This window comes from Melanostigma gelatinosum (assembly GCF_949748355.1).
Source record: "Melanostigma gelatinosum genome assembly, chromosome: 16".
Classification (NCBI taxonomy): domain Eukaryota; kingdom Metazoa; phylum Chordata; class Actinopteri; order Perciformes; family Zoarcidae; genus Melanostigma; species Melanostigma gelatinosum.
Genome location: NC_136649.1, coordinates 10724021 through 10750600, shown reverse-complemented (window position 1 = coordinate 10750600; position 26580 = coordinate 10724021). Strand labels below are relative to the sequence as shown.

At 42.9% G+C, this 26580-nt stretch overlaps 1 protein-coding gene across 1 annotated transcript; it reads left to right on the top strand.

Annotated features, from left to right (window-relative positions):
* The first annotated feature begins 345 nt into the window (after nt 1-345).
* Nucleotides 346-24280, top strand: vps39 (VPS39 subunit of HOPS complex). The gene is made up of 24 exons (XM_079286268.1): nt 346-889; nt 1064-1129; nt 1217-1281; nt 1671-1713; nt 1841-1935; nt 2596-2694; nt 2801-2893; nt 3333-3516; nt 5517-5637; nt 6308-6428; nt 6735-6861; nt 7158-7300; nt 7489-7629; nt 8813-8954; nt 13878-13964; nt 15120-15193; nt 15379-15595; nt 17045-17173; nt 17503-17605; nt 17741-17786; nt 18236-18385; nt 21176-21310; nt 22835-22926; nt 23366-24280. Exons 1-24 carry the CDS (start codon nt 817-819, stop codon nt 23445-23447), a joined length of 2628 nt encoding a protein of 875 aa, XP_079142394.1. The 5' UTR covers nt 346-816; the 3' UTR covers nt 23448-24280.
* Nucleotides 24281-26580: the final 2300 nt, after the last annotated feature.

The window sequence follows — 26580 nt, the reverse complement described above, 5'->3', positions numbered from 1 at the left end:
GTGTGGGCATTTAACACAAATAAATTTAAGGTGTAGGTCCCTATTTGTAAACATAATGTACTGTTTGAGGTTTAGAATGCTCTTTAATGCAATTTGTGTTACCTTTTCCTGTACTTTACTGTCATTATTTCCTCCAAAAAACATCTATTCTTATTTTTGATAGGTAAACAACTGTTTTTTAAGGTGCCACGAATAACATATCGCGAGAATAGCACAGCACTATTTAGCCATGAGCACAAATGTGGTCACTGCACCTTTTAATGCGGTCCTCGTGAGTGCGCTGACTTCTGTCACGTGCCTGTCAAACCCCTCGCGCAGCCGTCGTCAACACAGCCCGCAAGACAACTGAGGAAGTAGCAACAAGAAGCTAACAAAAACTAACCGCTACGGCTAATACTGTTTGTATTAAGTTAATTAAAGGCTGTGTTTTGTCTTTATCGACACAGTAACGGACTGTCTTTGTTGGGGTTTTAGTTGGCGTAGAGTTAAGAGGGAACAATGTAGCCGTTGCTCGCTAACTTCTAAGCTAGCAGGCTAACAATCAGCTGTTGTTTTGGTCTGGAGAGCTAACTAGCTGGCTAACAAGCCGAGCTACATAGCACTCACAGAAGTCCAAACCAAGATTTCCTTCATTCCCCTGTGGAAAAATGTAAAACTGCTCAGTCGGTTAATGGCGACACATAAAGGCGGACCACCCCTGACAGACTAATCAGCGGCCAGTCAGTCAGCTGTTGTCCCGGCACAGGCGTCAACAACTCTCTGTGGAATCGAGCCATCAGAGCGGTCTGTAACTGGAGTCAAAAGTATTGCTTCAAGATGCACGACGCGTATGAGCCGGTGCCTATTTTGGAGAAGCTTCCTCTTCAGATCGACTGTCTTGCGGCCTGGGGTAAATTGTTGACACTTTGATGTATCTTATCCCACAGCTACTCGTTTTGTTCTGTGGTCTTAAAAGTGGTTCTTCTGGGTTTTTATTGAAATACAGTCTCAGGTGAAGTGATGAATGACGGCATCCTTCTCAACTGTCAGACCCTGACTCTTTTAAGTTGTTTCCTTCCTGCAGAGGACTGGCTGCTCGTGGGAACAAAGCCAGGGCATCTTCTTCTCTACAGAATAAAGAAGGATGCAGGTAGGAAGAGCCGAGGAGATGTGTGGTGCATCTGATCCCTTGTGTATTTGTAGACCTAATGCTTCCTGCTTCCTCTTTTCTCTTCAGGCACCAACCGGTTCGAGGTGACACTGGAAAAATCCAATAAGAACTTCTCAAAGAAGATTCAGCAGGTAGATAAGGCTGTAAGATGCATTTGAAGTCTGGTGAGCGAGTCACAACTAAAATACGTTCCGATTTCTAGGACTACTTTACACTAAATGTAGCTCTTAATGGCCAAGTTCCTCTCTGGGAATGATTCAGCTAATCCCACATGCTTTAAATAAAGCAATAAAGCTGATTCAGATTTAAGACCCATCCATATGCCACCGTAGACTACCAAAGATGATTGATGGCTCAGAACAACCTTCAAATTGAATCAGTGTAGTTAAGACTACTAATTTTTACAGATAGTGGAAAAAACCACAGGAACAGTGGGTGAAACAAACACGCTCTAGTGTGTTCTCGGCCTGTCATTTGGTTCAAACCTCCTTTTTAATTGGGTGTATTTCTCTTTCTACAGCTCTACGTTGTCTCGCAGTACAAAATTCTTGTCAGTCTTCTCGGTACGTTTTCTCTCCCTAATAAATGTATATATTTGCCGATTAGTCTTCACTTGTTAATTGATAAAACTGCAATCGTTTTGCGTCAAAGCAGTTCATCGTCATTCTCTTAATCTGTTTTCTCCTCCAGAGAACAACATCCACGTCCATGATCTCCTGACCTTCCAGCAGATCACGGTGGTGTCCAAAGCCAAAGGCGCCACGCTCTTCACCTGTGACCTGCACGTCAGTGACAGTCCTTTTACACTTGCAGCTTTTAGACACAATGCCTGCTGTATTGTTACTGTACAGCACTGCTGTCATATCCATGCAACATGCAAAGTACTACAAGCATACAATTATATTTATCATTTATGGATCATAACTGGTGTTTCTAGACCAATTTACTGCAAACCAAGTAGAGTATATGTTACTTATTTCAGTATTTACATTACTGCTGTTCACCATTTTCTACGTTTTCTACGTTCCAGTCAACCCTTTCTTCATAATTTTCAGTGCGGTAAAAAAAAAGATAGGATTGAGATCGGTAATCTTTCATTTCGATTTTAGCACTTGAATTAATAAAAGTAAATAAAGAGCAGGAGGCATAAGAGTAGTTACAGTCCTACATGCAGATTAGCAGTGAGTATCTTTTCCTTAGCTGGATCGGCACGTTGCAGACAGAGAAAAACATTTATATGACTACAAGGCAGTATGGTTTTAAAATGTTCCACACTAATATAACAGTAATACTAATATAACATTAACAGTTAATTGGCTGAAACATACAAAAAACAGGTATCATTTCCATACAATCTTATGGCCGAGACATTTTTTTTCTTCTTTTGTTTCGACGTGTCTGTGTTATCCTCATATTTTGAACTCATGAATTGTGTATTTTTTCAGCAAACCAGCACAGGAGAGGAAAGGTTGAGAATGTGTGTTGCGGTGAAAAAGAAACTGCAGCTGTATTACTGGAAGGACAGAGAGTTCCACGAGCTGCAGGTAAAATTAAATAAACTTGAGATGTGACCTACAACAGGACGTTTTTTTTTTTTCCCAGTCCTTTGATGCATTTAATCATCCTAATGTTTTCTTTTCCATCTGTCAGGGGGACTTTGGTGCACCAGACATTCCAAAGTCCATGGCTTGGTGTGAAAACTCCATATGTGTTGGTTTCAAGCGAGACTATTACCTCATTCGGGTATGTGCCACAGGAATGGATAACAATAAGCTTTTTATATTCAGCTTTACTTTATCTTTAGCTACCTACAACTTAAAGTGGTGCAAAAATCACAGCACAAGTCTTCTTCTGCAGTTCATGAATTAGTGGCTCTGTTGTGATCCAGCTTTTATTCTCTGTGAAGGGGAAAACTACAAATATTTAGCATGTAATTTAGGGGGTGTTTCATGGACATGTTTTGGAAAGTTCTTCTGAAAAGTTCAGAAGTAGTCTATTATTTAATGAGTTCCTGTCTGTGATGTTTGTCTTGAATTTGCGTGTATATTTGAGGCTTCAGCCTTAGTATTCATTTTTCGTATCTTTTTTGAGTTGTTTGTCTGAAGCACTGTTCACTTGACCGTACAGACAAAGTTTGTAACATGTTATTGATGGGCTGTTCTGAACCTCTGCTGTCGATCAGATGGATGGCCGGGGCTCCATCAAGGAGCTCTTCCCCACCGGGAAACAGTTGGAGCCTCTGGTTACCCCACTGGCTGATGGGAAGGTGGCCGTTGGCCAGGATGACCTAACCGTAGTGCTGAACGAAGAGGGCGTCTGCACCCAGAAGTGTGCTCTGAACTGGACCGACATCCCAATAGCAATGGGTAAGAGAGATGCACAACAGCTGATACTGTGAGACATTCCATATTCTACACCGAGTTATGTTTACATGCATCCACTTTCTTGTCGAAATATAATTATTAGTTGCTCAAGCCGTTCTATTTTCTGCTTATATGGTAAACAAGCTACTACATACCCAGTACAAGTCTGTGTGTGTTTTTGCTGGATCTAACTTGTATTCGATATTGACGAGAACTGACGGCAAAGTCAAACGGACACACACACGTGTAGACTAACAAGAGCTTAAAACCCTCCGTCAGCGCTCCATGTGGGTTAGTTTCCAGATAACACAGAAGGTGTTCGCCAGAATGTGTCACCTCTGGCAGTCAATTTCACTCATGGAGAGAAACCAAATGAGCTCGTTAGTTTGTTTTATCACTCTTTCTAAACAGTTAAAACCTTCAAATAAACCCATGGTATTACACAAACTGAGCATAACCGTCTTAAACGCAGCTTGATTAACAGACTCATTTAGTCAAAAGTAAGCATCTATTGATTTTGCTGGAGACATTCTCTCCAACAACTTATTAGACTACTGATATTAAAGAGTTGGGCCATGATGATACCGTTCTGCACTGGCGAGAGCAAATGCATCAGAGGACAAAACGAGGAAATACCAGAAGGAGAAACGGGTTTTCACCATTTGAGCGCATTCAGGACGGAGGACAAGCTGCGGTGGAGAACACGATTATGACAGTTAGATTTAGGGAATGGCGTAAAATGTACCTGCAGGTTTTGTTTCACACACAAGTTAGAAAACACAGTCGGCAACTAAAATGTCTTTATTGGAACTCCTTTAACACGAGTGTGAGCGTAGTCTGAGATGTATCTCCTTCCTCTTTCTTTGAGGAACTTTCCATCAATACATTTTTTTTTTAGTTCATCTGTATAAAGCGTTCAGTATGTTGCTTTTTGATTTCACTGACTGGTATGTGACCGAACAGTTCTTGTGATACTGATTGAGCAGGTTTGTTCACATAGCAACTCTTAAAACAAACACCTGATGAAGCATCTGGCCTAAATACTGCCATCGTCATCTGCTGCTGTCTGACTTTTCTTCCCTCTTCCTCAAGCTTTCCACTCTGTCTGAGCTGTGCTACTGTTTCCCACATGTCAGCAGAGGAAACATCCCTTTTTAGAAACTTAATACAGTATACATCATTGTTTACCCCGTGTCTAAGACACCACATGTCTGGATTACTAATGAGCTTGAGAACAGAAGTGAAGCAGATGATGGTTTTGAAGGCTCCTCTTCCTGTAGAAGGTACGCAGGTGGAAACGAAATGAAGCAGTGGTTTCAAACAGTTTGCAATTTCCTTGTTTTGATATAGACAAATATGGTGGCTATGATGTGCGTGCATCAGCAGAGGATGAGTGCTGGTCAGTTTGAAATGGACTGACCGTCCAGAGGGCCTGTGGGCACAGTCTGTCCCACATCCCACCTCAGGCCTGTCTGGGCGGCCGACTCCGGCTGGATTTCCTGCCCTATTAGCCTCAAGGACTTGCCTCCATAATCGCAGCTGATGCACCTGCCGTCAAGACACAGAGTTTGGGTCAGGTGGATTTCAAAACACGCAATCCTTATTAGAGCTGGAACGATTATGTCCATTCTGCAACAAAATATATTGTCGGAGAGCCCTGGTCACCAAATGGTCACAGCACATGCCACGTAACGGTAACATGCCAGGTACGTTTCCAGTAGAGGACCCCGCTCTCGCTCTCGCTCTCCTTATTTCCTGTCCGTCTCTTCTCTTTCAACTGTTGAATAAATAAAAAATGTAATAAAAAAGTCAGTTACCTCTTCTCCCTCAAAAACAACCTTTTGACCCATGTATTAACTTGAAAAAACGTCTATATGTAAGCCTACATACATTTAATGACGTGCAGAAGATATTTGATGTTTTTACGTCTTAAACCCACCTGTGGCGGTTCGGTTTTTGGTTGACGTTTTACACTCCCGCCTCTTTGTTTCACTCGTTCTCAGAGCACCAGCCTCCGTACATCATAGCTGTTCTTCCTCGGGTCGTGGAGATCCGGACGTTTGAGCCGAGGCTACTGGTGCAGAGTGTGGAGCTGCAGAGACCTCGCTTCATCACCTCAGCCGGGTGAGGCAGAGCTCTGTGGAGATGTGATTTTATAACATAGTTCTGACCCAACTACAGCACCACAAGATTGTTTTAGGACATTAGCTGTTTACTTTTCAGTATAATTCAACATTTTATTGGCTGCATTATTGCGCCGCTCCAAGAATTTGACAATCTTGAGTTTTGTGTTGCCATATGGGAGTGTCTTGTTATAACATACCAACACATAACATGATCATAGCAACTTATCTGGTTATAATTACTAATAATAAAATACAATTTCTTGTTGATAAGATAATATGCTGTTATTACAAGAAACAAATGGAATAATATGAACTCAAATATGTCATAACATGATAAATATCTTGTTATAAGGCTGTTGTAGCAGTAAGGTTTTCTTTCCGTCATGCTGGCAGCAATACAGCTCAGTACTGCAGTGTGTTTGAGGTAAAGAAATGAAAAAGGCTGCAGTGGCCACTGCAAGACTCGGGGCTTAAAGTTACAGATTCAATAAAGAATGGTGACACTTTTACGTATACCACTCTGGTTCCTGCACATAACATCCTCATGCGTGATTTGCTCTCACCAGTTTCTATCTCTCATGATAGTGAGTTCCCTTCTTACAAAGAAAAAACACTTGTTTTCCGACCTATCCTCTCTCATCTTGTTTCTCTCCTCTTATCTTTCACAGTCAAAATATTGTGTACGTCGCCAGCAACCACTTTGTGTGGCGCCTGGTTCCCGTGTCGATAGCCACCCAGATCCGGCAGCTCCTTAAGGACAAACAGTTTGAGCTGGCTCTTCAGCTGGCGGTGAGCAGCACCACCACTCACTTCGCTATTTAACCTCATTTATTCCTCAAGATTCAGTTGGTGCTTTAGCTCAGCGGACGGAACCCGACCATCACTTATCTTGATTAGGAGCCGCATGTTGAAACGGCTTTGTGTTTCATTGTCTGCTTATCTCGCTGTCTAGCTATCCAGGAGTATCTTCGAGAATGATGAAGGCCATGTGTGTGGTTTTCACATTCTGAGGAGTTAACTGGAGACATTTTTCTGAAGCCTGATACATTTTTTTCTTTTGCTTCTATTTCTTTTATTTTTGTTTTCGGCCAGAAGATGAAGGATGATTCCGACGGCGATAAGAAGCAGCAGATCCATCACATCCAGAATCTCTATGCCTTCAATCTGTTTTGCCAGAAGAGATTTGATGACTCCATGCAGGTGTTTGCCAAACTGGGCACAGGTAGGTGTGATAAACATCCTCATTGTATTCTCGTGATCAATGTTCATGTATTGGAGCCTATTTAAGGTGAAACAGGCCTTCATTTTATCAACATTTATTAAATCTACTTTTTCTCTCTTTTCTTGCCCTCTTTGCACATCTGTTTCTTATTGTGTGTATTGATGGAAATATTTCTATTACAAATAACATTTTCATGTAATGATGTCACATCTACTAAACAAACTCAAGTATTACACACGTGGAATATAAATGTGATGGATTCCCCCCCCCCCCCCCCCCCCCCGTGTGCTCTGCAGATCCCACCCACGTGATCGGGCTGTACCCAGACTTGCTCCCGGCAGACTACCGCAAACAGCTGCACTACCCCAACCCTCTGCCTACTCTGTCCGTGGCAGAGCTGGAGAAGGCTCATCTCGCCCTCATCGACTATCTCACACAGGTGTTTGTGTGTGTGTGTGAATCCATGATGGAAGTGATGCATTTTGTCAGACCCCACTTTGAACGAGGCTCTACTTGGAGGATTACCAAAAACACAAGAGTCGACAAGCATGTTGCGGGTGAAGATCAAGATAGTTGGAGTAAATCAAAGGAGGCACAATATTAACCTCTGTTTGTTTGTCCTCACAGAAACGTAGCCACCTTGTGAAACAGCTGAATGACTCTGACCCTTCCATAACGTCCCCGCTCATGGAGGGCACGCCGACTATCAAAAGCCGAAAAAAGCTCCTGCAGATCATTGACACCACCCTGCTGAAGTGTTACCTGCACGTAAGACCCCCTTCCTTTTCTTTCTCAACAAATGGAGACATTACAGTCCGAACTGCCATTTATTACTTGATATTAATAATTCAATGTCTTGCAGAATATAAAGAAAACAGTTCAGTGTGTTGCTATTTATTGATTTACTATCCTCCAAAAGTTCAAATATTTTTTATTCAACCAAGATTTTAACACTAAAGTAAAGCAATGAATAAGTTTTGACAAAGATAAAATACATTTTTATTTCATGCAGTCTTTTTGCCAATAGGTGTCACATTTTCCTCATAAACTGCATTATGATTTTTTCATTAGAAACATTTTTTTAAACAAGCTTATTTTTATAATTCTCTTTTCTTTAATGCCACTCATGACTCATGTCGTACTTTCTCTTCAACAACCACTCTACAGTGAACCTAATCCAGCTGTTTTATATTTCAGGATAAACCACTGTTTCGGCTCTAATGAACTTTGCAGTTTTCATCGTCTGCTTAGAGAAAAATGATTTCATATCACAAGGATGTAAATCCAAGCATTTGCAGGAATTGGCAGCAACATGAGGCAGTTCACTTTACCTCCCACGTACCTAACCAGTTCTGTGTCAGGCGGCGCGTTGGCAGATGCACTTTGAAGTCACAGGTTTAAAGCAGCGTCCTCTCCGTGTAGCTGCAGTAAGTCTGGGGTTTGATTCAGGGAGGGAGATGCCTGGACAGCTATTCAATGTACCAGGCACACTGTGTGTCAACCCTCATCTATGGTGAGAAAGTATGAGATCACAGATACAAGCAGCCAAAGTAAGTTTCTCCACAGAGAGATCTGGCTTTCGTCTTCAATGCGTCTCTGCTGCTCTTCAACATTTAGACGAGTCGGTCCATGTGGCATCCAGGGAAAATGCCACCAGGTGCTCCTCCAGGTGGAGGTATAATAAGCACCATTTAATCCGAGGAACTCAAAGGGCAGATCACACTGGAGGGATAACCGAAGAGCGACTGCAGCTCCTCTTACAATGAGCGCTAACACCTGCACCACATTATTTAAATGCTATCGATAATGATCTGTGAAGCAGAAAGGAACCAATCCGTGAGGGGTCACCGTTCCTGAAGTCTTTGCGTGAAACACAAGCCGAGCTTTAAAGGGGTGAACGGATTAACGTTTGTAAATGTGTGGCGTTGATGTTTTATAATCTGCTCTTTAGACCAACGTGGCCATGGTGTCCCCCCTCCTTCGTCTGGAGAACAACCACTGCCACATCGAGGAGAGCGAGTACGTCCTGAAGAAGGCCCACAAGTACAGCGAGCTCATCATCCTCTATGAGAAGAAGGGCCTGCACCAGAAAGGTAAGAAGGCTCTGCTGCTCTGCTGCTCACCCACCGGGGCGGACATGAGCTGCGTGTGATTGTGGGGATCTGATCTTCCCGCTGGAATACTGTTTGGGGAAGTTAAACAAGTTGCAACTTCACAACCGTGTTTTTTAAACATTTAGATATCTTCGATGTTTTGTTGTCTCTGAACTCCTTACTCTTAGGGATTAAACTTTTAAATATCAGCTTTTTTTTTTGCTGTAAAATGAAGTTTTTGTCAGCAGTTTAAGATTGCACTATTTTTATTTAATGCTCATCAAAGTATTTGGGGGACATTTTGTGCATTTTCGTGATGCAAGCAGAAGAAGTAATCTGTGTCGCATCAAGTGATTTTCACTTTTCATCCAGCTCTGTCCCAAAACGGGTTGCCTAATACTTTAGTCCTTATTTGTGTATTTGTACATCTGTGCTTCTCTGAAAAGACAGTTTGAATTCCATTTGTGTGATTTGGGCGTAATGATTCATTTAACACGGTGTGGAGTTATACACCTCCTTCAGCTGTTGTGGATTTCCTGGATGATATTTTTGCTCTGTTGAGTTAAAGTGCAAGTTCAAATCGGCTTTTACGCATGAATGGATAACAAGACATTTTAAGCTGCATAAGCAAGTAGAAGCCACAACTTGTTTTAAACATGACTGTGAGAAACAGGAACCAGCATAAAGAGGATAAACCTGCAGTGAGAGTTAAGCTCTCGTTAAATAGAGTTTATTTTGTTTTTCTCTCTCTTTCATTCGGATGAGTCGACTGAAATCTGTGATTATTCTAAAGAAATGTTCACTGACCGTCATTTAACACGGCGCCAAACCGACCGACCCGGTGAACTCCAACAAAATACATGCTGCAAACATTCCCTCCAAGTGTTTGACGTGTTTAACAAATTCAAAGAACTGGGCTTAATGAACAAGATTAATCTTTGGTTTTCTTACAAATGTTGAATTTAGTTTGAATAAAGAATACTAGATACATATCCAATACTAGATACACATAATGTATTCTTCTCTGCTGCTCTGGTTAAAGGGGCTCGTGTCTCTATATGTTCTAAATGTTTTATTGAGTTTAAAAGTACCACAGCTGTACGTAAGTACTATTTTGAGCGAGTATTTTAAAGTTATGCTACTTTATAGCTGTATAAATATTGTACATTTTACATGACAGCTGCAGTTACTAGTTACTTTTCAGATTTTACATATAAATATATGATGCATTTATCAAATGTGATGCATTGACGTAGATTAAACTAGCCGGACTTAACTTTACCTTGACCAGGTGTGACATTGAAATGCTGCTGACGTTCAGTAAGTGTAAGTACATCAGTAATAATATTGCAGTAATATCATGTATGATAAAACACTCTCAATTAGTACCTTATTTTTACTGTTTGAAGTATATTTTAGTGCTAATTCTTTTGTACATTTTACTGGTGTAAAATGATGAAAGTAGGACTTTTAGTAGATATATTCAGTGGTGTATAGTAACGACGTAGAAATACTTAGTTACTGTACTTAAGTAGTTTTTTGGGTATCTGTACTTTACTGCTTATATTTACTTTTACTTCACTACATTTTGCAAAGAAAAGTCCGATACATTTCCCCTGAAACCTTCGTCACTCGCTACAAAATCAAATCTATCTTTAGAAACAAAATGAATCATGAGAGCAGCGTCGGGGACTGTGGTGGAACACAGACTGCAAGCAAGCAGGTTTAGTGAATCAGTGGTCCTAGCAGCAAGTTAAATCATTGGTTAATCACGTTAATGCGCAATTGCAAACAAGTGCTCTCAAAGCCGCGGTGTTTTGATTCCCAGTGATGCCCATGATGCTACATGCTATAAGCTAGCGAGCGACTACCTGAGTATAATTCCACTCTACAATGACTGATTTCATGATGGAAGCAGAAATGGAAGCACCTGCTACTCCCGAAACAAACGACGGTGGTGACGAAGACCAACACCAGTGGATCGCTAGCAAGTTAGTGAGCTGAGGAAGTGTTGACAGTTGTGCAGCACTAGTCGGCTAACGTTAGCTATAGCTAGCCACCACACCATAGGATTGACGGGAGCCGAGAGAGCGCAGCGTTAGCATTAGCGTTAGCATTTGGGAAATCCTTCGCAGCTGTGCGCAAGCTGTGTGTGACGCTGAACACACCTCTACCTGCCTCAGCGGCCTGTGAAAGGCTATTTAGCATCGCAGGACTAGTCTTCAGCCCAAGAAGAGCGAGATGGAATTCTCGCAATTTTGAAAACTAACTTTTTTTTGAAGATGAACAGGACATTTTTCAGTTTCAAGTAATGACTGTGTTGTTACTTTAGTATTGATCATGTTTTGATATTTGAGTCATGTTGTGGATGATCAGATGGCGTTATGATGGTAGCAGTCGCCCAATTGCAGATTCAGCTTGAGCAAAACCTTTGCCTATTGTGTTCAAATCAGGCCCACAGGAGTTTATAAGGCAGGCGTCCTTTCTCTAAACACTGACCTGATGCATCAAGTGGATATGTTTTGCTGAACACAATATTATGCATTTGTCCTCTACATCCTCTAGTCCAGGGATTCCCAAAGTGGGGTGCGCGCACCCCTGGGGGTGCGCGAGCTGCCTCTAGGGGGTGCGCGAGAGGAAAAGTGTAATGGCGGTGCAGTCCTGTCTCCTAAAAATTACGTTCCCCCAAAACTAAAATCCATTCTCAATTACGTTTTACCACGAACGTATTTTCTCCCTGATTACGTTTGTGTTTGACGTACAAATACGCTTCTCATCAACATATCTTTGTCATACTCTAGTCTTTATGATGTTTCTGTGATCTGCCTCGCCTCTACCCCGCCACCCACGAGTTATTGACCCGCGGCCTGTTCCGAGGGCTGACAGACCTGACGATCGGGTGCCTCACGGCGGGGACGGCTGGAGACCTCGCGTCCCAGCGCCAACGGGTGAGCGCCCGCCACTCGGAACCATAAAACCAAGTCCCGGATTTCACCCGGGGGACATTCTGGAGGTATTATGACCGGGTGATGTGCCTCGTTGCTGGGGAGGTATGAGCCGAGAGTGGCGGGGTGTTATGGAGGTTTATATTACAACTCGGTGTTGTTCCCGTGCGTGGATGAGCGCGTTGCTGCTGGAGACAGGCTGCGTGTTGTGGTAGTATTCTGACCGCGTAATAGGGAGGAGAGGCGGTGGTGGAGAGGGAAAAATGTTAAAGAGATGGTGGAATGTATGATTGGAGAGAGAGAAGCGAAAAAGTTGGACGTGATCCCGCGTCCAACAACACTGTCGCGCGCATCGATGCTTTGTCCGAAGACATCCTGGCTGCATTGGTCGGTCGCGTGAAGAAGAGTGAGTTTTACTCTCTGCAAGTAGACGAGCCTACAGATGTGGCCAATCTGGCCAATCGTCCGTTACCTTTTCGAAGGCACGGTGCAGGAAGAGTTTTTGTGTTTTTTTATCTTGTAAACAAACGCCACGCGCGAGCAAACTGTTCTGTCATTCGTCCGATTTTTATGCGGCTCTGTTGCTTTTTTTTTTTTAAGGTGTGTGTGTGGGGGGGGGGGGGTGCGTGAACCCGGTCGGGATGTAGAAGGGGGTGCGTGGCCTAAAAAGTTTGGGAACCGCTGCTCTAGTCTAATGAGCAGACTTATAAACGCACTGTTACAACTCCTTCATAGTGTCATATTGCTTTTCGGAGAATTATGACAAGTTCACAGTAGATGCAAAAGTATACTTATGTACAATATATTATGTTGAACATTGTTGCTCCTGGATGGATCACAGCCAACCCAATTATGTTCAACACAGCTCCATGTCCTTGGTCATGGTGCCACAGCACTTAAAAGAATAAACTTCATAATTCTCAAAATTCTGACCCTTTGCTTTTTTATTAACAGCATTTACTTGTACTTTTACTTTCAATGAACAGGTTATGATGTTCATTTAATGTTCAGGTTGTGATGTACATTTAATATCAGAAAATTACTTTTGATACTTAAGTACTTTTGTACTTAAGTACAATAAATATCAGATACTTTAAGACTTTTACTTAAGTAGTATTCTAATAGGTGACTTTTTACTTTTACTAGAGTAGTTTTCCAGTAAGGTATCTTTACTTTTACTCAAGTATGGCTTTTGAGTACTTTATACACCACTGGATATATTTGAATAGATAATGCTGCAGCCAGCGTTGCATTTTCTTTCAACTTTCACAGGAAAACTCTGAAATGAACTCACTTCAATGTGATTTAAAAAATGTTTTCAGTGGGAAATTCTTCTCGTGCAGCAGACAAAAGATAATTCAATCAAACGGATGATCCGTTTGATTCTTCATAATGTGCTTTATCGTCTGCAGGCCTCAGCATGACAACTGAACACACAACAATGAAACGCACTGAAACAGCCGTTCCCAATTTCACTTTTAAATTGGATTTTGAGTTTGGGGTTTAGTATTTAAATGACGGATCAGTTGACGCTAGACCTTCCTCGGCCTTTGTCAGCGGCCTCCTCGTTACCTCCCAATTCAGAAACAAGAGCCTTTGTACTCTGGATTGTTCCGTTATGTTTTATATTCATTCATCTCTGAGGAGGTTTCCTGCACGCTGTCGGCTCGTCGCCCTTGTAGAGCACAGCTGTCGTGATGTTATTTGGTTTCTGGCGGGATACTACGGCAGATTCTGGACCGTTCTCGCTGTGAGCGCGGCTGGTTCCAATCGACCCGCTGCTGCAATTTGTGTTTCTGATGTCATGCTGCTCGATGCCCCTCAATTCAAACCAGCTGTTCCCCTCCGTTAACACTTTCCCATTAACACTTTGCTCCATCCAGGAGTTATGTGACGCAGTGCGCACCACAGAGGAGATGACATGTTCCTACTTTCTCACGTTTGCTCTCGCTCGCCTCCCTTCATCTTTCCTCGCCAGCTCTTCAGGTGCTGCTGGACCAGTCCACCAAGGCCAACTCTCCGCTGAAGGGCCACGAGCGAACGGTGCAGTACCTCCAAAGGCTGGGTGAGGAGTCTGTTTTAAACTGGCGTCAAAGTCGTCACCGCGGCTAGATATGTTAAATTTGTTGGGGTGATTTTGGGAAAGGCTCTGAGAGGAACGTTCACCCTGATTAATGGTGGATGAAATGTAAATGTCATGGTCTGCAGTCTTTCATATGTCTTGCTCCACGCGTGTCACTTTACTCTGTCACTAATCTGTGAACCAGGGATTTTCTGTTTCTTCCCATCAGCCTTTCAATGTGGTTAAACTCCGGAACAATCCCGTAAATTGCCTGTGAGATAAAACCCAGTGGGGGAAAAAACAAAATATCAAAAGCTGTGTGGAGGCTTCCAACCTCTTTTGGCTGTGGTTCAGTTTGCTAATGGTGGCGATGCATTATACAGCACCGTTCTTCTGCTTCCTACCAACCGCAAACAAATGTTTGAATTATTCATTCATCTGCTGTTTTTTTTTCATGATTATCGTTTGGTCTATAAATGTGTAAATTGAAGTCTTTGACTTTAAATTAATTTTATTTGCAGAAAAGTGTACTTCAATTGTTGTAGTTCGGTCTAGAGCTTCAAATCCGTGACCATTGTCTGGCTAAGGTGTTTTGATGATGGATTTAACTTCTATGGATGTTGTAGCCCCCAGGTCCCTGACTCCATCTTGAAAAATAAACTTTTAAACCAGAGCACCTAGAATTCTGTATGAAGACACGTTTTTCGTGAAAGGCAACCACAAGGATTCTGACATCCGTTTGACAATTTGACATCATTTTGAACCAGAACTCCACGTCTGTACTCCAGTAGAGTCTCCGTCCTCCGGAATGAGAAGCAGCTGCTGGTTCACTCCACACATGTGAACACTGTGGCCCAGAGTCCGGGCAGCTCCCGATGGATGGTGGCCATCTTGGATGTCTGGCTCAAAATGATGTTTAACATCAACATTGTCAGAATAATCAGAATTGAGGCTCCTGGCTATTTATTCAATATGTAATCACCAGTTGATTGACTACTTAAATATTTGACTAATTGTTGCAGCTCTACGACGTTGGGCTGTATTTTTTAATATCAGAAAGAGCATGTAGCGCGATCATCTGCTTTGTTTCCATCTTTACTTGTTTTCCTCTGAGCGCCTTCTGAAGAAGTTAAACTCCCTCATCTCCCCCACACACAGGAGGGGAGAATTTGGGAATAATCTTTGAGTTTTCTCCCTGGGTGTTGAAGATCTGTTCTGAGGACGGCCTGAAGGTGGGACACAAAATGTTACACGACGGTTCACTTATTTGTTTTAGTTCTATATGAATGTTGTAAATTGCTTTACATTTTTGTATTTCTTTGGTCATGGATCGAAGCTCATTCTATTTTTGTACTTTATGTCCACTCAGCCTAAAGAAAGCTCTCCCGTAGGTTTAAAGATCTCTCTTCCTGTCCAGATCTTCACAGAGGACCTGACCGAGGTGGAGACTTTGCCCAGAGACAAGGTGCTGAACTTCCTGAAGGAGGGCTTTAAGGAGCTCGCCATCCCGTATTTGGAGCACATCATTTACGTGTGGGACGATAAGGGCCCGGAGTTTCACAATGTGCTGATCCAGCTCTACCTGGAGAGGGTCCAAGGCCTCATGAAGCAGTACCTCAACTCACTGCCAGAAGGTACGAGCAACAGAATACTTGAGTTAATTTAGGTGAAGTTCAGAATATCTGCGGGCACTTAAGTCATGAAAGGTTTTATACGAACTACTTTATACCTCTTAAAATGACTGTTTTCATCTTGATACAGATACCTAACATTCATTCCTTTCTACCTGAAGCAAAGCTGTGAAGTGAATTCTTCTATCTGAGCTGCAGGGCAACATGAGCCTTGGGCTTTAATATCTTCTTAATGCCAAAAGAACATAATCCAAATTTATCGGAGGACTTTCATGTGATTACATCACTGCATATGGTTTCGGTTTGCCTTTGCTTACTCATCCAGATAGTTGTCTCTCACTGCTTTACACTTTAATCCTGTGTCAGGATTTATTATGAAGTCCATCCGTCTCTCCGTGTCTTTAATGACCAGCCAGGGACCGTGTATTGACATGAACCTGCCAGACGGCTACACTTCCAGGGATGCTCAATAATGTGCACTCTTGTCTGAGAAATAAAGTAATAAAAACAACAAATTAAATGTATACATCTGTCCTTGGGGCAGCTTATTAAGTGGTATTAAGATATCGGTTCTCTGAGATCATTCAGTTCTACAGCCATTATTTATTGTTCCTTTATCAGCTCTCTTTTCAGGTTCACCTCAAATGTGCTCCGTTGAGTTTTCTTCTGGACTTGTAAAAAACCAAAAGAAAAGTTTTGTTTCCATCCAGTGTTTCCTACCAAAGCACATGGCGTGTATCTTTGAGGTCTAACATGCATGCAGGGTGCATTCCTTCTGCATCAAACCATTGCAAAGCCTACGGTTAGATATGAGAGAACCTGCGTCGTTTACATCCATGTTTGCTTGCCAGCAGTCTTCTTCTTCTTCACTGCCTTTGTTGGCGTGTTCCCACTGACTGTCAATCCGTAGATTAGTGTTTAAGCCGTTGGCAGGATGTGAAGCACGCTGCGTCCTCGTGGGCGTGCACAATACAAACAAAACAGGATAACGATATTAAGTCTATAGTGCTGCGAGTGGTTAATAACTCCACAGGGTACGATTTAAGACGAGGATGATCCTTTAATAATGATTCAAGTTGAAAAACGAATTAAACCATACAGTTTCCTTTTAAAGGATTTCTGTAGCTCTTTGAAGCACTTCTGATATATTTGATGTACTTGATCATTGTTATTACCTTTTGTAACCGAGATTATTTCAATGATTAACTTATCTGTCAATCATGTTCACAATTGTCGACTCATTTGGTTTATAAAATGTGATGAAATTGTGAAAACAATTGTTTCCCAGACTCGAGCTGTGTCTTCAAACTGCTTATGTTGTCCGACCAACAGTCCAAAACTCAAATCCATACGTTTTTCTATCGCAGAAGACGACGAAAAGCAGCGAGTACCAAGTAAAAAGTGATCTTTGCAGCTCTAGCCTCTGTATTTGAAACCACTGTGCTGCTGTAGGAGTTCCAGCTGTGCCTGCGGGGAAAGAGGAAGGTGATCTGGGAGATTTCAGGAACAAGCTACTGTCTTTCCTGGATATTTCCACCAGCTATGAACCAGCCAGACTCGTCAGTGACTTCCCCTTTGATGGTAAGAACTGTGACCGAAAATAAGTATCAGCCATAAGCATTTACACACTGAGGATGGAAGGAAATCTGTTTTTGATACCGAAATCTGTAGAAATTCAAACTGAACCACATATTTTACTATCAGTTTATATGTCCAGTCAGTTTGAATATAACCATGAATTTGCCTCGGGGGGCTAAGTGTAACGTTATGTAACATGCACTTAAGTAAAACCAAGTATTTCATGTCATTTCCATTACCTCATGGACATGGGGTCTCAGTTATAGAGGAAGGTTTTAGCCAACTTCTATACGTTTTAAGCTGAAGGGTGGAACTTGTTTTCCATGCTGAAGGCCTGCTGGAGGAGCGGGCTCTGCTTCTGGGTCGGATGGGTAAACACGAGCAGGCGCTCTTCATCTATGTGCACATCCTGAAAGACACCCGCATGGCTGAAGAGTGAGTACTCCTGCACAACAACGACTGCGTGCATAATTAACACCTGCCAAATGTCACCTGCCAAATGTTTGCTAAGTCCAGCAGCTGATGTGACGAAAGATTTAAATTCATGGTTTACCTTCTTGTGCTCTGCAGATACTGTCACAGCCATTACAACAGTTCGGTCGAAGGGAATAAAGATGTAAGTGGCTTTTTTCACAAAAATAATTGAAAATAATTTCTGCCTTTGCCTCCTGGATTTTGTTGTTTTATGACCACTTAATTCATTCTGTACGCTCGGCGGCCGTCTGTTAAGTGCCTCTGGGTTTGCAGAAAGTGCTCCACAAATATAATGGATTATTTACGGCTCAAGCTCCCAATGAAACGTGTTTTGTCAGAAAGGACAGCTGGCATTGTCCATTATGACGAACTTGACTGTGCAACCAAACAAGACCTAAATGAAAATGCATGAATCATCTTCAGATTTATTAACGGATCACTGCTGTTTCTGTAAAAGTCAGAAATATACAAGATCTCTGTTTGGACACTGACTATTTGATGCCTGTGTGTTAAGTCTACTTTCCACATCAAACCCGTAGCGATGGTGAAGCGGAGACATTGAGCACTCACGGCTGTATTTCGTCCCTTCAGGTTTATCTGTCTTTGCTGCGAATGTACCTGTCCCCTCCTGGCGTCCACTGCTTGGGGCCCATCAAGATGGAGCTGTCGGAGCCTCAGGCCAACCTCCAGGCGGCTCTGCACGTCCTGGAGCTGCACCACAGCAAACTCGACACCAGCAAGGTAAACAACCGCAGAGCGGCACGCACATTCCTCTCTCCGGTGACCTGGCACCGAGCCCCAGTCTGGTAATCGCAACTCATTCTGTGTTTTAATACCATGGAGTGTAACATGTGGTGACTGTGAGTTGACACAGAAAAGGCTGCAAAAGTCTTCTGACACGTGCACAAAATCAGGCTGCACTTGAATTCTACTTTTCTACTCGGCCAATCTCATCTGGTGCTTCAAACTGCACATTCAATCAGAGAGCAGGAATTACTTTCTAGTTCAACCCGGTGCTTTATCATTGTGAGGTGACTCTTTGCCATCGCTCAGATTAAGTGATCATTGCGAACTCGGACGAGACGTGGAAGTGGAACAGATGAGTCGACTTGTTTAGGCTGCATAACAATGAGATGGAATAACATGATTTACGATAACACACACACAAAATGAGTCATTTGGTGTGAAATTAGAGCAGCGACTGAACTCATTTAAAGATTTGATTTTTAGTTTGTTTTTAGAGCGAGATGAGAGGGGTTTGCATAGTCGGGAGGGGTAATCAGGCTGCTGCCTTTGTGATGGAGAGGCCGTCCGCATTGAAATATGAATATCTTTGATGAAATTCCTTTCATATCCTGTTTCAACTATCAGAACCACAATAGCAAAGATAAAAGCTGTTTTTTGACATGTGCCAACATGCACCAGGATAAACTCCCCTCGTCCACTCGCACCGCATTCACCATCACTATCCCGCTCTCTCTCTGCACCACACACACACACGCACACACACACTACAGGACTGGCTCTGCTCTCCAAATGATCTCGCTGCTCTTACAACAACCAGTCGGTGTTTGCTCCCGGCCTCTCTCTGCTGCATTTCATCTGCCGTATACGCTGGCTCGAGTCAGCCCAAACACTGTAAAATGTATCCTCCTCCATAACATCCTCTGTATTTTGGGAAGCCATTTCCGCAGCGTGCAAGGTCCCATGGCAGCCTGAGAAATCCAAGCTGCGGCCTGTATTTCCTTCTTGCATCAAACTATGTCACTGTCGCGTCAAATGACGGCGCTGGATGCAGGTAGAACAATAGATTTTGCTTCAATTCAAAAAGGACATCCACGTAAAAGGTGCCACATTTTCACAGTTAAAGCCAAGTTCCCTCTACAGGACTTTGAAAGTCGTCAGATTGCTGTGCTGTTCACACTACACAACTCACTGTCCTTTCGGGAATCTTGAAGTAGTTTCCACACTGCGCTACAAGATCTTAACCAGGAGGAATCCCTGATGAGCTCTCCGAACTACGTTTGGTCTCAATAACAATGTGCGGATGGACTTGGGCGTAGTGTAGCTAGATAGCGAGACTCTGGGCCCTATGAAGCTGTTTGGGTTTGTCAATGCAATCCAGCTGTGACGCATCTTTCCACACAGTCCACATTAAGTCACTCATCTGATTGTAGATTCTCACTCTCTCTCTCTCTCCATATCTTATCTCAAAGCGACGGAGTCTTTGAAACGCCACCACTCTCACTGTAAATATTTGAATCCATAAAAGAAACAAGTTTATCTGTTCTCAGTTCTATCCTCGCTGTAGGCTGCTGTGATTTAAAGTGGAAGTGATTGCGTGTGAAAGGCACCGCTCGTCTGCGCTCAGCCACAGCCGTGTCAAATTAGGAGCGTCTCAAGGGGAACACTGCAGGTTTATGCGAGTGTTTAGGTTTGTATCTCACAACCGGGAAGCTCTCCATCTTGTCTTTTTGTGCCGCTGTGCCTCCCTGCGCTCCCTCAGTGACTCAATGGCAACCTGCTTTCATTTCCCCTGGCCTCGCTCCCAGACTCTGCCTCGCCAAGAAAACAAGACGAGACTGCACCAATATTTCTGGAAAACCTTCGAACATGAAGCACTTTTATTTTTTTTGTATGCAATCATTTTTTTGGGAATAATCAACTTGTCATTTAGTCTATAAATGTCTAAATATAGTGGGAAACAAGTTTCCAGAACGCGGGGTGACGTATTGTTGGTTTGTCTGACTGACAAAGAGATCAAGACTTGTATGTTGTTTACAAACGGTAAACAAGGAAAAGCTGCTTTTTGGGAACAAATGGGAACTCAAGTAAGGAAGTCAGTAAGAGCTACTCACATGAGCAACAGGGTCAGGCTCCTTCAGCACAAAGGATGGAGATGAATTAAAGTCCTGCAGCTCTTCAGTAACAAACATCCTGAACATTGAGGTTTCAGCAGCCGGATCCTCCTCCTCCTGATAAACAGTGTGACTAAAGGCCGACTGATTTTGAGGCAGAGTTGGCGAACTGTCAGAGAGCTCATGTCGTATTAAATAATCAAACTAATGCATATTATTTGGTGCAGTTCCACACTGTACATGCAGCACAAATACAGAATATAAGTTGTCTCACTCTGAGCTGTCTGAGTGTAACGAGGCCGTTTGTGCTAATTTGATTTAATTACGTTGAACAAGAGGACAGCGAGAGTGCTGGCCTCGATCGTGTTTAGCCTCATTCACACAGCGGCTAACAGGCGAGTCCTTTTTCTAAAGGTAAGAGAAGTCATGTAGCGGCAAATTACTTTTCCCGAGAGGAAGTCATTTCATTTTGTATGATCATTTGTAAATGATTAATGAGTTATGTTCTGCATCTCATGAATGTGGAAGCGACGTGTCCCTCTGGAATACAGTTCAGCAACATGAAGATCACCGCCTCTGCTCATTTCTATACATTATACTTTTAAAATGAGTGTTCATTTGCTCAAAGTTCTTCCTCATGATGTTGTAATAATTCATGTTTTTGTCTTCCCAGGCCATCAACCTGCTCCCGGCAAACACTCAGATCCGAGAGATCCGGGTCTTCCTGGAGAGCGTCTTGGAGGAGAGGGCTCAGAGGAAGCGCTGCAACCAGGTGCTGAAGAGTCTGCTGCAGGCCGAGTTCCTCAGAGTGAGTCCTGGAGCATTTCTTTACATGACCGACAACACGAAGCTACTCTGTCTGTACTCCAATGCAACAAACTCTGACAACACACGACACTTTGCTCTCCAAATGCCACTCGCCTTTTTCCACCGCAACAAGTCCCATGACAATAACAACTTTTCCCTTTCCATGAGGATGTCAGACATTTAAAGCAATCTGAGCCTGTCGGTGGTAAAAACGAGCACTTGTAGTGGATGTATATCGACGCGAGGAGTCGTCACGAGTGAATACATCTCAGCATGTTCAGTGGCTGCTTGCGTTCTTCTCTGTTGAAAAATACCGACGTCACCCTTTAAGAAAAGGTGGTGAGAATAGATGAGTGTGAGCTGACAAGGAATCAAGGCCTCTGTCTTCCTTTCTTGTTGAGATAATGCGACACTTTATCGATTCCCTCAGAGAAATGGTGTTTTAATGGTCTTCCTTTGGTGAAGTCAGAGAGCAGCGTCAGACATAGAACTGCTTCCCTTCATCTGAGAGAGAGAGAGAGACGCTCTGTGCAGTAGCTGTGGGACACCTGGAGCTCAGGTTGAAGCACGAATTGTCAGAACTACGTCACCATTCACGTGTTTACCATCAGAGAGGAATTTGAACTTTTCACAGTGTGGATAAATTTGACTAAACACACTCAACTCATGTCTTATATAATATATTTTCTAAAATGTGCGCCAGGTGATTTAGCATAAGAACAATATACAAAAGTTGGTTTTACAGTGAAAACTCCTTTCCCAGAGGATCGACGGGGACGGCCTCCTTTGTTTACATCAGCTCATCAGCAGAGAATCTGACATGTTTGGTTCAGTGGTTCCCAGCCTGTAACACACAGCACTGTCTGCTGCCTCTGGCCACACGTTGCACGTCTGTTAGTTAAGAGCAGGTCAATTGAAGATTTTTCCTGCCTGATTGAATGAAGTCCAACGGAAATTAAACTGTTTTTATCTGCTCTGTAATTACATGCTCTCTGTTGTCCTTTGAGAAACAAATCAATTCTGTGTCTACGTGGAGGGAGAACTTGTTTCCATCAAACGTTTTCACAAGTCACTTGCAGAAACGACACAGTCCGACTGTTGCATAACTTAGAAAAACCATCACATTAGCTTTCCTGCTGAAGTCTCCTTCTTATCAAACTTCCTCTGACATCATCTTGTGCTTCAGCAGAAAGCTGCACGGCTAACGTCCGGTCTGCAGGTTACAGCGATGTTAAGCTGCTCAGCTGCACATTAACACGTAGCTCGCATGTCACTTCGATCTGTTTAGATGCTGGTGTGGCGGTTGCTCTTTAACACCACTTACAGCACGCTATCGGCCCATCGCGTGTGAGCTGACGCCCACGTTTGCTCACGAGTATATATCTGGTACATCCAACAATACGTTTGAATAACACATTTTTAAGAGGCCTAAAGAGGTATTCACCTCGTTATCTAGCACACGGGTAACTCTGCCACAGACACCAGATGTTAAAGATGCCTCTGGTCACCTGTCCTCTGCTCTCAGGTGCAGGAGGAGCGGATCTTCCACCAGCAGGTTAAATGTGTCGTCACGGAGGAGAAGACCTGCAGAGTCTGCAAGAAGAAAATAGGAACCAGGTAACGATCTCAGTGAAGTCATTCGTGGTCCCCAAAAGACAGGCTGAGCATTAGTATGAAGATATGTACTTTTAATATTGTTGTATTTATGTGTTCAAATTGTATCTTTTATGTTTTGCTCTTATTCTATTCATTATTATTACATGTGTCATACATCTGTGGATCTTGAGAGTTATTGCGGGTTATCATCAGAAGCCTCATTCATTCGGGTGTTATGATGCTGTCAGTTTATAGCAGCAGCATCTTTTATCTCTTTTTATCACATTATTTTGTGTCTGCAGTTTCAGTTGTTGTTTATTTGCCCTGAGCTGCAGTTCATTTCACACCCCGTTCACTTGTGTTTCCCTGTTCTACATGTTGATGAATTGCTTGTTTATCTGCTTTGCTGCAGCTTTGAGTCTTAATCCCATCCTCTGTGTGTTCATCTTTTCCCTCTCAGTGCGTTTGCCAGGTATCCCAACAGCGTGGTGGTGCATTACTTCTGCTGCAAAGACCGAAACGTGTGTCCCATCGAGCAGTGAAGAAGAGCTCCACTTGACTGTTCACTCATCAATAACTCCCCCCCCCATCCCACCACCACCTCCCTCCTGCTCTCTGTGGATTCCAAGGCTCGGACATCGTTGAACTAGAAGTGCATCAGAAGGTTGGAGGTGCAGGCTGTGCGGCACCTTTCACAACTACGAGCGCAGACATTTGTTAACCCGAGTTAACCTCTGAGTCGAGACTTTCTTTCTCTCTGTGCATGAAGTAACTAGAGGGATGTCCGGCGTCGCTCCGCAGGAGGGGAGAGATAAAGAGGGGAGAGTCTTGACATTTGAAAAGCATGCGTCACTGTAACGCTAGAAGGGACTCGTGTCCCGTCGCGCCGTTGACAGACGCTCGTCCTCACCATGAGATGATTACAAGCCTTGGTTGTGTTTTTTTTTTTATTTCCTCCTCCTGCCTCTCTCTGTCTCCCACCTCTCCTGTAACACTGTGCGAGGCCTCAACCACTGCTTGATATGCCATAGACGCTCTGCAGGAGTGCAGTTAAATGCCTTTTGTGACTCTGAAGATTGTACTTACAGTGGAGTCGGATGTCTGTCAGGATCTTTTGTTAGCATGTGCTGGTACTGACTAAGCCAAACAGCATTCATCTCACCGTGTGTTTGACAATTCTGTATTTTTAGTTAAACATTTGAGGCGACTAACATTATTCATAGAGATGTTCTCTTCATTATTTAGTGTCTTTACAGTGCGTGAATGATTCCCACACAATGACATTGTTCTCTTTGGTTGTTTTTTTTACTCATCTGTCTTCTTTGAATTCATTTTTTTTCTTCTTGCCGAGACATTAAAAGTTTATGAAGTGGAACTCCTTTAAAGTGAGACTTGTAACTTTTGAGCCGAGGTGGTAGTTACAGAATAATTGCACATAATTTACCTTAATTCGGTGATTAAGTGATTAATCAATTCTTCAATCTACAACTGTTTTGATAATTGATTATTGTTTTCAGCCATTTTTCAAGCAGAAATACACTCTCTGGTTCCAGCTGTTTTTCTTTGTCACAGTAAATATGTCTTAAACTTTAGACTGTTGAGCGGATTAAATGAGCAAACTGAAGACGTTACGTCTTCAGTTTGCTCATTTAATCCGCTGTTGGTTTGTCTGACTGACAAAGAGATCAAGACTTGTATGTTGTTTACAAACGGTAAACAAGGAAAAGCTGCTTTTTGGGAACAAATGGGAACTCAAGTAAGGAAGTCAGTAAGAGCTACTCGCATGAGCAACAGGGTCAGGCTCCTTCAGCACAAAGGATGGAGATGAATCAAAGTCCTGCAGCTCTTCAGTAACAAACATCCTGAACATTGAGGTTTCAGCAGCCGGATCCTCCTCCTCCTGATAAACAGTGTGACTAAAGGGAGCAAACTGAAGACGTAACTGTGAGACTTTTCATTAAACATTTTATAGACCAACCCATAAATTAAGAACACAAAACGTCAGATGATGTGTGACATACGAGTGGAGATGATTCTGCTAATATTAGCCACCTTCAGCTACTGGTCACACCAGACCAAGCAGCAGCCAAACAGCTGTCTGTTGTGTGTTTTTATTGCTTAAACATTCAACCTTTTATTTGTACAAAATTGTGTTATTTCTTCTTTCAAAAGTTACATCGTCTCGCTTAAAGACGGATCACGAACGCACAGCACTTTAAACGTGGACGGATGATCTTGTTCTATTTATTGTCGAATCACACGTTCGCGTGACGGCAACTGGAAGTTGAAAGTATGATTGTGTGCGTTTTAAAGGCAATATTGTTCGAAGATGTTTCTGTTGGGCGGTGATTCAAGAAGCAGGACGTCCCAGTTTACTATCGATGAAATACAAGCGGTGAATGTTTTCAGATCAGAGTCCACGGTGTCGATGCTCGGTGACACTCTGGACAGACGACTTGCAACGTTTTGAAGTTCCCCCGCAAGCTGTAGCATTATCTTCATCGCCTGCTTCTTGAAATACCCCTCATCCTCCTCACCCTCCTCTTCTGCTCCTGAAAGGTTTGCACACATTCTCTGCTGAGACTGTTTCTGAATTTAAAGTGGGGACATTTGTCCCGCTGTGTGTTCTGTATAAACCGTGTTCATGACTTTTCATTGAAGTTATTTGAATCTGAGGGGCGGCCTAGCAGGTACCACGTGTCAGTCTCTTTGTCCGTTTGGCTTTAATCGATAATAAAAAAGCGTTTCCATAATGTCTGGATGTTCACACTGCTGCTTCTGCTGTTTACTCCACTGCATCTTATTGTTGCTCACATTTAAGTTAGATATTCATAAGGCCAAAACTAATGTCGGTGTGAGAATGGTCCAAAAAGTCCAGGAAGAAAATATGTAAATAAATAGAAGTCAAAGTTGTGAGATAAATAATCAAAAATACAAAAAGTCACATGAATGACGACTACGAATAGATTATAGGTGCTCAATAAAGATTTAGATTTGAAGTAAAAATTAATTATGAATTAAGTAAAATGATTTAATCGTTCAAATTTATGAAATATTAAGTATTTGTTATTTATAAATAGTCACTCTGGTAAATCAAACTTTTTATGTCATAAATTTGACTAAGAATATCTTCATTTTGACTATTTTAAGACACAGATAGGCCCATTGTCCTCTGGGCCGAGGCTCCGGAGAATACTGTCCCTGCTAATGGACTTCCTCCAACTGAGCCGAGCCAGCTGGAGTAACAGAATCACAACAGCCCGACTGCTCAGCAACGCCGTTAGTCACACGCCCGAGAGCCAAGACTGCCAACTGCCCTCTGCATCGGGGCCTCGGCTGGATCCCGATGACTCCGTCGTCTGGGCAGGATCCGGAGCCCGAGAACCCAAAACCAGCAGAATATTATCTGCTAATAAACGCCTCGCCGGAGCACATGGAGACCTCCGACGTGATCGTACAAACGTCCCCTGTGACTGAAAAAGCTGTGTCCATGATGAGGCTGAGAGAAACTCTGAATAATTCATCATGCTCCAATTTATTGTCGCTCTCTTTATGAGTGAGTGTGTATGTGTGTGTTTATACTGGGATGCTGTAATGTCTTGGAATGGTGCACCAGTGTGCAAATGAAAGATGTTCCTGTTGGACCCTGTGAGGCCAGCAGGCAGGAGTTTGCCC

Bases quoted from the DNA above. Each gene is read 5' to 3' on its own strand.
- vps39 (XM_079286268.1), top strand. From the start codon at position 817: ATGCACGACGCGTATGAGCCGGTGCCTATTTTGGAGAAGCTTCCTCTT. The intron at 17,174-17,502 runs GTAAGAACTGTG...TCCATGCTGAAG, and splicing joins CAGTGACTTCCCCTTTGATG to GCCTGCTGGAGGAGCGGGCT. The intron at 22,927-23,365 runs GTAACGATCTCA...TTTCCCTCTCAG, and splicing joins AAGAAGAAAATAGGAACCAG to TGCGTTTGCCAGGTATCCCA.